Source organism: Pygoscelis adeliae, unplaced genomic scaffold (assembly GCF_000699105.1).
Source record: "Pygoscelis adeliae isolate BGI_AS28 unplaced genomic scaffold, ASM69910v1 Scaffold186, whole genome shotgun sequence".
Classification (NCBI taxonomy): domain Eukaryota; kingdom Metazoa; phylum Chordata; class Aves; order Sphenisciformes; family Spheniscidae; genus Pygoscelis; species Pygoscelis adeliae.
The window spans coordinates 7803976-7815373 of record NW_008825071.1 but is presented as its reverse complement, the minus strand read 5'-3'; the positions used below and the strand labels follow the sequence as shown (position 1 = coordinate 7815373).

At 38.5% G+C, this 11398-nt stretch overlaps 1 protein-coding gene across 1 annotated transcript in view; it reads right to left on the bottom strand.

The window, feature by feature from the left end:
• Positions 1-11398, bottom strand: part of MCUR1 (mitochondrial calcium uniporter regulator 1) — a 31332-nt gene that overhangs the window by 6386 nt on the left and 13548 nt on the right. Inside the window, exons 2-6 of the mRNA XM_009326555.1 lie at positions 10478-10591; positions 8908-9011; positions 5972-6073; positions 4398-4439; positions 2034-2105 (exon numbers count right to left, since the gene is read on the bottom strand). Coding sequence (XP_009324830.1) covers positions 2034-2105; positions 4398-4439; positions 5972-6073; positions 8908-9011; positions 10478-10591 — 434 coding nt within the window. The remainder of the gene's footprint in view (positions 1-2033; positions 2106-4397; positions 4440-5971; positions 6074-8907; positions 9012-10477; positions 10592-11398) is intronic.

Genomic DNA, 11398 nt, shown 5'->3' with positions numbered 1-11398 from the left:
AGTGACAATTGCATTGTGCATCACTTGCTTTGTATAGTCTTCTTATTATTACTATTATTAGGATTTTATTTTATTTCAGTTATTAAACGGTTTTTATCTCAGCCCACGAGTTTTCTCACTTTTACTCTTCCAATTCTCTCCCCCATTCCACCGGGGCGGGGGGGGAGCAAGTGAGCGGCTGTGTAGTGCTCAGTTGCCAACTGAGGTTAAACCACGACACGTACTTTGAGTTTTTAAATCACATCTGTTATCATTGCAGATATAAATCACAGCATAAGCAGATGTGCATTAAGCGATGCAGGATTCTCCAAGAAGCATAAAGTTGAATGAATTAATTAAAAGATAAAGCATTTAGAGTTTGAAACATTAAAGACTGCCCACATCAGTGTTGACAAATTAAGAAATTGTCCTTCAGTACTTATTCCAAGCAAAACTGAAGGATGAGAAAATTTTACTTAGTGCTCCAAGTTAAATCAATTTAAACTTAGGACACGTCTCTTCTAAATAGTAACGTAGTAAGAATGCACAGTAACCTTCAATTATCCTGAGTTTTATTCTCAGAAAGCTAGATATTCAGTCCTAAGTCACATTACAATCCAAGGAAATATGATAATGATGCTCTGCCTACTATAGAAAACACTGGATTACATCTCACCCCCAACTCAGCATATATGTTACAACCTGCTCCCCATTCACCTGCCTTTTTCCTTTTCTGTTCATGCATGGCAGAGCTGGCAATTAAGGGGGGGGAGAAAAGAGCAGTTTTCATAGAAATTATGAAGTTACAGTTGCACAACAGACTACAAAGTTGGTCAACTTTCTTAAGAGAAAGTTGACACGCACAGTTTGCTTTTCCTGGGAGGCAGTCAAAATAATGTAGTGGTCTGAGCAGTAGACAGAGTCCAGATTTCAGGATCCTACATAAATACACAAGAAAACACTAGTGCCTAATTTATCACTGGTGAAGTGGTTTTAAATAGGTTTTGTAAGCCTAAAGTATCGCAAAGCTTAGGATCCACACAGTTAATACATTTCATATGATGCTTTTTTAAAACATTAGCATAAAGTATTAACCTTCAAACAAGAATTCTACCTGCTCATATGGTACTTTATTCAAGCATCTAGCATGGGATAACAGACTGTTAGTCATTACACTAAATCACTGACACAAGCTGTTACCTAAACTAATCATTGTGAAAAACTTCAAGGGGCACACACAGAAGATAGATGATACCTACTTGAACAGTTCTTATTGCCTAGATTGGAGATAAATGTTAAGTCTTCATTACACAACTGTGAAAAAGGACTGAATAAGAAATAAAATTAATGGAAAAATGTCATTAAAAGATCTTTCAATTTAGAAGATGCAATTTCTTTGAAATCCTAAAAGCTATTCAAAAAAGATCTATGGGAACAGAACTCTACCTAAAGTGCTACATATAATGCAAAAAACTGTTAATCTTCTAATTCCTCATCTGCAGAATTAGATATTCTAACTTAAGATCACATCAATTCAGTTCTACCAGATATTTCAAAGTTCAAAACAATCTGAACCAGTATCAGTTACAATTAAAAAAAAAAAAAAGTTAAAACTATTTTCACAATAGGTATTTCCTGACAAACCAGCTATGCTATAAATTCTGTAGCTATAGGGAAATGAAACATCTTCAATAATGATAAATTTAATGAAATGTGTAAACTTAATTAAGTGTGAAAATAGAGAAAGAGATCTACTAATAACATAGAAAAACTCTAGGGAGCTAGTCAGCATATTTAGATTAAATATCTAATATATTAAAGTGTAATATGTTAATCCTGATATTAAACCAATATCAAACTAGATAGACATACAAAACCAAACATGGCACCTTGTACTATAGCAGTATAAGGATGAATAACTTGGATTAATATCATCTTGAAGCTGAATGGTAATATAGATTAATATGAAAATGCTCTTTGGGTAAGAGCATCTTACCCAAATTTGGAAATTACTCACTGTTTAGATGTTTCTAGAAGAAAGTAACCAAACTTACCAATTCTTTCACTCTGCTCTTCTCTAGGTTTAGGTTTAACTTGTTATCTGCACGAACTTTGGTAATTTCATCCTAATGGGAAAAAATTGGTAAAGCAGCAAGCAAGATTTTCTATTTAATCATAAGCAGAAAAAATGAGACAAATATATTGTGCCTTCCTTTACATATCTCAGGAATCAAGCTTCTCTCCAATTAACGTACATAATTTTCTGAAGTATAAATATTCCTATTCTTCCCCCGGTAAATACTCATGTTCTATAGTGTGAATTGGATCTCAGAATCAAAAACTAACAATTGCTTTTAAAACCAGGACACTGAGAACAGCAGTTAATTGAGAGCACATCCTTCTATAAATGTTGGGAATGTTTCATATATCCCGTAACTCTCTCCGATTTCTTGAAACCCATACCTAGGTACACACGTAAGTTGCACTTCCTCCATGAAACTAATCTTGATGCTCAAAATAACTTTAAAAGCAGTTTCTAACCTTCCAATGTAAAAAAAAAAAATTGTTTCTAAAGACTACATCTAGGGCTTTCAGAAAAAGCTACAGACATTTTAGAAGTCAGGAAACGTTTATTATACTTTTAAACATCTAACTTTTTTAAACTACCTAAGTTGTACGCTTGCATTTTACTTCATCAATAGCTGTAAGTGATTCCTGCTTTTCTCAGTGACAGCTGCCATTTTAATGCAACCTCCTGGCAGGAATTCCAGCCAGCTGACAGTTTGTCATGAGGCAAACTGCTGATCAGATGAATTTGTGGGAGAAGCAAAAGACTGCTGATGTTCTGGGAGATTCTACTATTAAAAACAAGTAAGCATCTCTCAAGTAGGCCAACGTCAACTAGTCAAGAGTTCATTAAGTTAGTATGAACAATAATCAGACTGAATTTCTATGTTTGAATTTTCAACCTTTAACTGTTCTATAACTAGATGTCATTACAACACGATACATTACAGTTCAATGAATCAAAAAATTAGAAATACATTTTTCTTAAACTTTTACAACATTGTGTCTTCTTGTCTTTTAGAAGAACAAGTATGAGCAAACGTAATTCTCACAAGGGCAAGTTATTTTATATTTACAGTTAAAAGCAAAATTTAAAGACATCTAGCTTTTAAGAAAAGCTGACTCGGATCCTTGACCAGTGGATTACGCTAACTCATTTATATGCAACTAAAACCATAAAATAAGTTACGATTCAAAAATTACATGCCAAAAGTATTTTAAAATGGTATTCTGAAAACCCAGATGCATTAAGCATTTCATAACACAATATAAAACATGTAGGATTAGCCTTGAGAAATTTATGTTCTCCTTTTGGAGATGACAGTGCAAAAAGAAACTTAAGAGAATAGGAAAGAAATGGCAAGGAGGCACTAGGCTGAGTTTGACCACATTGTCAGCTAGCTCAACAAGTCCAACGTTCTGCCAGTTAAAGAAGAATGCCCCATCCTTCCAGCTAAGGACATTACAGCAGGAAACAGCGGTTCTCAAGTCAGATGACCATACTCCCTAAAAATAGTTAATGTTTCCCAGTTTCCAGTCTTAATCACTCTTGCAAGAACGTTTGTTTCTGTATAAAGGCTGCTTATGAGTCCACACCCATTGAAATAATAGATTTTGAGACGATCTTGGTTTTGGTGGTAGAAGGGTGTTTAGAGTGCTATTCAAGACAAGCAAACCATAAAGAACAGAAACGCAGCACTGATGCTTAAACCTGGTAAGAATAAGAATCTGTATGATAACTAACAGAGTAAGTTTTCTCCAGAGAGTCTGTTTTCTTGCAAAGGTCATTTGCTCCCAAACAAATGGGACCAAACATAATGGTCCCAAACTTAGTGGCCTAAAGAAGCCATACAAAAGCTATTTTAAATTCTGGACAGCTAACAGATACATCTTCAGACAAAAAACAACCAACCAACCCACCCACCCAACAACCCCCCACCCAACAAAAAAACCCCAAACCAATTATAAAGTGTTGTAATTTTGAAAGTATGTTGCATCTTTACACATAACAGGCAGCCCTAAATGCAGAACTTCACTCAGCCTTAACCATGACATGGCAGTTAGCCACTTTCTGAATCTAAATTAAGGACATGTAAATAAAAAATCTTCAGTTACATTTTTCTTCACCTCTTGTACCATTCACAGTTCTCTGTCACCATAAATGACGTATGCATGAAATTAGTACACTGTGGGCTGCAGCAAAAACATCAACTGCAATTTCAGTATCCTGTATATCACAACAATTAAGCATAGCTTTTAAAATAAAATCTTGAAAGCAACAATTATTTTTTATTTAAAGCAAACTAGACAGGTGTTAATTAATTCTTAATTATATTGGTACAGTATCTTACCACGACTTGCTTCTTTATCTGCTGGAGTTCAAGTTTTATTTTCTGGGAGAGTAGAAAAAAATTGTACACTTTATTACTGTATATAAAAACACATCATCTAGAAATACTAATGAATTTGCATGATCAGTAACAATGACTATTATCCATACTGTGAAAAGGCAGGCAAAATGAGTGTGGTTTAACTCTATGTCCTCAGTATGTGTATAGATATGTTTATCATATCTATACAGTGCTGTATACTCAGTGCTGCGCATTTCCAAACAGCAGCACAAGACAGAAGCTAGCAATATCCCACAGCTGTAAAGGTGGCCAAATGCATAGGATGGTATAAACGAGTAAACCCAGCAGGCCAAGGGAAGTGATTATTTCCCCATATTTGTCAGCCTGCACTGGAAGTGCTGTGTCCAGCTTTAGGCTCCCTGGCGAAAGACAGATGTTGACATACTGGAGCAAGTCCAGTGAAGGGCCATGAAGATGGTGGGGGGTGAAGAGGAGAGAGAGCTGGGTTTGTTCAGCTTTAAGAAGAGATGGCTAAATGGCAATCATACTGCAGCCTGCAACTACCTAATGTTCTCTAGTGGTCCCTTCTAACTCTAATTATTCTATTACTTTATCTCTTTCAAAAAAATATACGAAATAGAATATGCTACAGCTATACCTATTAACTCTCTCTGGAGATCATCCAGTCCAATCTCCTGCTCAAAGCAGGGGCAACCAGAGCAGGTTGCTCAGGGCCATGTCCAGTTGGGTTTTGAACATCTCCAGGATAGGGACTCCACAGCTTCTCTGGGTATCCTATTCCAGTGGTCTACCACCCTTACAGTAAAAAGGGTTTTCTTATGTCTAAATAGAACTTCCTGCATTTCCGTCTGTGCCAATTACCTATTGTTCTGTCACTGGACAACACTGGAAAGAGCCTGTCTCTGCCTTCTTTATACCCTCCCTTCAAATATTTGTATACATTGATGAGATCCCTGCTGAGCCTTCTCTTCTCCAGGCCAAACAGTCCCAGCTCTCGCAGTCTTTCCTCATAGGAGAGATGCTCCAGTCCATTCATCATTTTCATGGACCTTCACCCAGGTAGAGGGGAAGGATCACCTCCCTTGACCCACTGGCAGCCCTCCCAACAGCCCAGGCAGTCTTTGCCGCAAGGGCTCATCGCTGGCTCATGGTCAACTTGGCGTCCACCAGGATCCTCGGCCTCTTCGGCAAAGCTGCTTTCCAGCTGGTCAGCCCCAGCCTGTCCTGGTGCATGGGGCTATTCCTACCCAGGGGCAAGACTTGGCATTTCCATTTGTTCCAAATTCATGAGGTTCCTGCCATCCCATTTCCCCAGCTTGTTCATGCCCCTCTGAACGGCAGCACAACCGCCTGGTGTATCAGCCACTGCTCCCAGCTTTGCATCATCTGCAGACTTGCTGAGGGCGCACTCTGACCCATCAACAAGGTCATTAATGAAGGTGTTAAACCATACTGGCCCCAGAGCCAACTCCTTGGGTACAAGATTCTTTTTTACATCATTAGAAAAAATAAGCAAGTGCTAGAATAGCACTTTCCAAGATAGTGATTTTTACCTCATTTTCTGAACGAAGTGCTGAAAATTCACTTTTTTCCAAAATAATCATGTCCTTTTTCACACCACCAATATGGGACATTACTTGCTGAAGTGCAATTTCCTTTAAAAGAGGGAAGAAAAACCTCAGAACATATCATAACTATAATGCTTTTTCTCATCAGTGCCTACAAATACCATAGGCTATTTTGATACCCTGAGATTTTTAATTCAGCAATTTCAGATTGATTATCCTGAGTTTCAGAAAGCAAGATAAATTAAGTGACAGAATAAGCAAATTAGGCTCAAGCGTTGGTAATGTTTGACAAAATTAGCAGTGCTAACACAGATCAGAATAATTCAATTAATAGCCTAGGAAATAGTTTTTTTCCAAGTCTTCAAATTCTTAAGCTAGCAAAGGCATTAGGGAGAGAAGATGCATCTCTGAGCTAAATGAGGAAAGCTGGCTTTCAGACCAAAACTCCTCAGTGCAACCATACTCTTTTGTAATTACCTCCTTTTTTAGCTCCCCCTGCAAGGGGGCTCGCTCTGCTTCACTACTCAGAATCATGCACTATACTTATAATCGCTCTTCTCAGTCTGTTATACTGACCTGACGGAAGACAAACAAGAATTCTCTGGAACTTTCGAGGATGGAAAAGCTTGTAGACATTGTTCTAGATCCTACACTATCCACACATGCAAACAGGGACTGCCTTCTCTTCTCTGAAGATCTCCCCCTAATAAGTAGTCCCTTGCTTTTGATTCTGGACTAAGAACTCCACAAATCTGCGCTCAGCTAGAGACTCAGCACTCTAGCTTCAGTTTTGTTGGGAAATGCTATTCTAACTTAGTGTTACATGTTTAAGTGGCATCTGGACATGCCTCAGCAGGCTACCTGACCACAACACTGAAAAAATGGCTCAGTGTACTAGACATGTTACAAAAGAGTCTACAGAAAGAGTACTTCCATGGACACCTCCTCTCTTACTCCCTGATGTCTCCAGCTTGCTTTTGTTCTCTCCCCTCTTCACTGAACTCACTAAAACAGAGAACAAACTCTTCCATATTCTCCCTCTTCTTCATCTCTATACATACATACGCACATCCCCCCCCTCCCCCAAGGCTTTATCTAACCAGTGTCATATTTCATCTTTTACATACCCAACTAGGGCCTAATGGTAATAGCTACATCCACAACTTTCCAAATCCTCTTCCAACTCATCACTCTCTTTTTGCATAAGCTCTTATGCATTCAAAGACTATAAGGAACTACAGGTTCTATCGTGTTGCCCAGAGTTCATGGCATACACACCTCCTGAGCTGCTTCTATCTTAGCATGCCATACAAACCTGCACATTTCAATCTTAATGACAGAAAGTCACCTGAGGGTGGAATCTACCAGACAGTCTCAGAAAACATCTACCATCAGGAGCAACAAAGGAAAACCTGTCTACTTTCATTCAAAAAAAGCTGGGCATAGAAGGAGGCAGAGATGCAACGACTGCTTATTGTAAAATATAGCCAGCCATGGGAGAAAGGGTCCCTTTAACATTATGTTCTCTGACTGTGGAACAAATTCCGCACAGGGGGAGAAAGCTCGCCCAAGTCTGCTTTGCCTGGAATCTAGGAGGTAGGAAAGATGAGCTGAAGCCTTCCTATATGGAAGGTGGTGCAAAATCCAGGTATTCCGCTTCTTAATGAGATGCCCTACTGCCAAGACTATTATACTGCAGAGACAGCAGCTGGCGTTTGCTCAGGTTTTAAGACAGCAGCCTTATTACTATGGAGTAAGTTAAAGCCTGTGTTCAGAAGGTGACTTGGGGCTGTGAATCCCAGCCTCACAGAGCAGCCCAAGAGGTTGTACTTCAGCTATGCTTCTTGTCAGCATTGTCTGTCTGACTAGTTCACGTGTCAGGGAATTCAGGCATACCAGGTATCGTGAATCCCATTCAAAGATGCTTACGTTCCACATGCAGTGAATCATGCCTTACTCTGAATTTCAGTTTCATTTCTGGAGCCAGATGCCTAAGATCTCAACGTGGCAATATTCAACACTGGCATGTCCAATTCCTTACATGGATCTACCTCTGTATGACCTGACAAAGGGCCCCCCCCAAAAAATCACAGCCATTATCAGAACAAGCAGCCTTGCCTCCAGACACAATTATTCATTAAAACAATCATACCCTCACAAGTCAAAGCTAACAATTCAGTTCAGTTGTATGCAATTTCCTGGTAGCCAGAAAGGATCTCTCTAGATACTCAGCATTATCAGTCTATTTCCAAGCAAGTTTTCTTCACTTCCTTGCACCAAGATGTATATGCTGGGTAGGTTTAGAGGATACCATGAACAATGTATGCATCAAAGGAAAAGGAGATGGATAGTTTGGATGCTGATATTGAAATCTATGTTCCTATATGTTACCAGTGTATACAACCACACTAATCATGCCCTAAAAACATTATATAAAACAGAAATTCAGCTCAATTCTAATCCAATATAAATGTCATTGTGACACAGATAAATAAAAAGGTACCACATAACAGGGTGGTAAATCACTGAGGGAGTCTGTACCTCCTCGTTACAAGTCTAAAAAAGAATATATGTAGGAACTGTAACTATTCAAATCCATGCATTGAATACCTCCTATGTCTGTCTAAAAGCCTTCTCAGTGATTGTATTTCATGCTACAATAAGGTTGAAACCAAAAAACTACCTGCGGTTTGTGTACCAACTCACAGTACCTAAATCTCAAGGTCCACCACAACACTTTGATAAGTATTTGATAAACTCAAGACAAAATTCACTAGCCAATAAATACACAGGGATGTTTGTTCTTCCCCTTCAAACTTTTAAAATACAGTGTCTAACAGTAATAAATAGCAACATATATTTCATTAGCAGGCATACTAGCTTTTGATTTACTTCAACCCCACCATCACCTTTGAGCTAACCTGCTGTACTTTGGTCACCATGTCCTTGTAAATCATATCCAGGTTGGTGTTCATAATTTTCACTAATGCAGATACAGTGACCTCCGACTGCTGAGTAGTGAACCCTAAGCAAAAGAAAATGCAACAACATTCAGAGAGAGACCTAAATCTGGGCAGTTTAGAGAAATGTCACTTGCTAATACTCAGCACCAAGTTAAAACGAATGTCAGTTACGAAAGATAATAAAACATACTCCTCTTGATCCAGCACTAACAAAAGAACACAACCAGTCAGTACATCCAAGTTCCTTCACCCCAAAATTATGTCTGTGACATAGTATAGCTGCTTCTGTAGTACAGCACTATTACAATATCAGCAGGAGAAATGCTGGAAATTTTCTAGAATGTCATCTCTCACATGTGGTTATTTCTGTGAGCAAGAATTCTGCCCCTGAAAAGCAGATACCGACTTTCAGTATACTATAGATCTTTAGAACCACTGAAGATGTGCAAAACTCAAGAACTGAAAACAGAGCTAGTCGCTCTGATTTTAGGCCTACCAGCCTCTGAGTCCCTATTAAAAACCTTTTAAACTGAACATATTGGAAACTACTGTAAAACATTGTCCCTAGAAATACTCTCAATTTTTCCACTTTCAAAATGCAGGAGTAAAAATGTCACGAAAAAGATTTAATCATTATGAAAAGGAACACTTGCAAAAACGTGATTGTTTCAAACTAACAGTTCAGCATTAGAAAGCACATATGTGGTCTGAGAGTGAGTTGCTTTCAATAGCTGAGCTGACATAATAGTTTGCCACCACCAAAAGGAAGATACCCCTCCTCCCTCTCTCCTTATCCCTCCTCCTGCCAGTTTGTATGTGTCCTGGCGCTCACACAACTGCTCTGTGAGCTCATTAAACTAGCATCTCGTAATACCTATCAAGCAAAAGAGCTGCAGAGTTTTCTGAGAATTAGGCTGGCATATGGAAAGAGATGAAGCCACGTGCCAGGGAAAAGGGGCTGGGACCTCTCCTTTTCAGGGATGGAGAGCTGTCAGAAGTCAATTCAGCTGTATTAAGGTACCTTCCCCACCTCAGCAACATTAGCATGAATCCAAAATAATCTATTCCCTTATCTGTGTTTTAGCATAAAAGCAGCCATATTTTATATAGTAGTCTACATTATATCCTAAAACCTGCATTTTACATAGTAGTCCGTATTCAATCCTATTATAACATATTGTTGCATATTCAAGGTGGTATATACTAAATATGTAGGAATCCAATTAATACATGTTAAACATTACCTTGAAAACTGTTTTTACTTTCGATTCTTAAAATCTAATTTCTCTTCAGCATTTTTAATTACCCATAGGATAATAAATTATTCCAATCAAAGTTATAAGCTCACTGTTTCCTTTTGGAAGTAGAAAAAACTTACATGTTCTTACCCAGTGTATTTAAAAAAAAAATCCATAAAACTGAAGCTGTAACATCATGTGTCAAGGAGAAGTAAGTAACAAACTTTGTAAACCAAAAAAACCACTCATGAAAGGACATTGAAAATAGCTACCCATTTCTAGCAAATTACCATTTTCTTCCAAGAGGCACACCAGCGCATGAGTGTCAAAAAAAAGCTTCCTGTTACCCCATAAGGAAATATTCCCTTTGCTTTGTAAAGATGATGATGCAGAGGTGCTCACATCTGAAAAAATAAACAAAACATAAGTTATTTTTTTTAAAAAGAATATTTAATCAACACATTTGCTTTCCAGGAGCTTCCTTACTACCTCAAATATTTTTCATTTATGACAAAATATTAGATTCTGCATTGAGATTATTGCAGCTTGCTTGAAACTGAAGAGGTATCTGACTGACAAGCTCTATGCACAAGAGCTTTAAAATAGAATACAATGATACGGCTGCACTTCTGAGATGCTCTCCAAGAATATCCTGTCCTAGAAAAATTCCGCCAGGTGTCGCGGTCTTAAAAGCATTCCTTTACTGTTACCAGTGTAAAATGTGGAAGCTGTGAGCACTTCATAGCTTTGAGGACTAAATCCACAGACTCTTTCCATTCTTTGTTAAAGAAACAAACCTTCATCGGTTGCCCTTTACACGCTAAATTACTATTAGAAGAACTACGAACACATTTCCCACATATCAGTATTACGGAAGTCATGAATTCAGGGAAATTTAACACCAGTGCATAAACTAGCTGACAGAAAGAATGTAAGATGGAACACGAGGTAAGCTGTCTGGAGGCAGAACTCTCTGTCCTCAAAGACATTCTATTTTAAAAAACACTTGGGTGGGCAGAAAATACGACTATGCCTTAGCTGTCTTACTTAAAGATCAGTAAAGGGCAACCCATTTAAGTCTTCGGGCGCGGGGGGAAACCCAGCCCTAATAATTACCCCTACGGCCACTTCACAAAGCTGCTGCTGACAGGTCCTTGCGGGCCCCCGGACCCCCACGCCACCGAACTCCCGGGGGCGGGTGAGGTGACGGG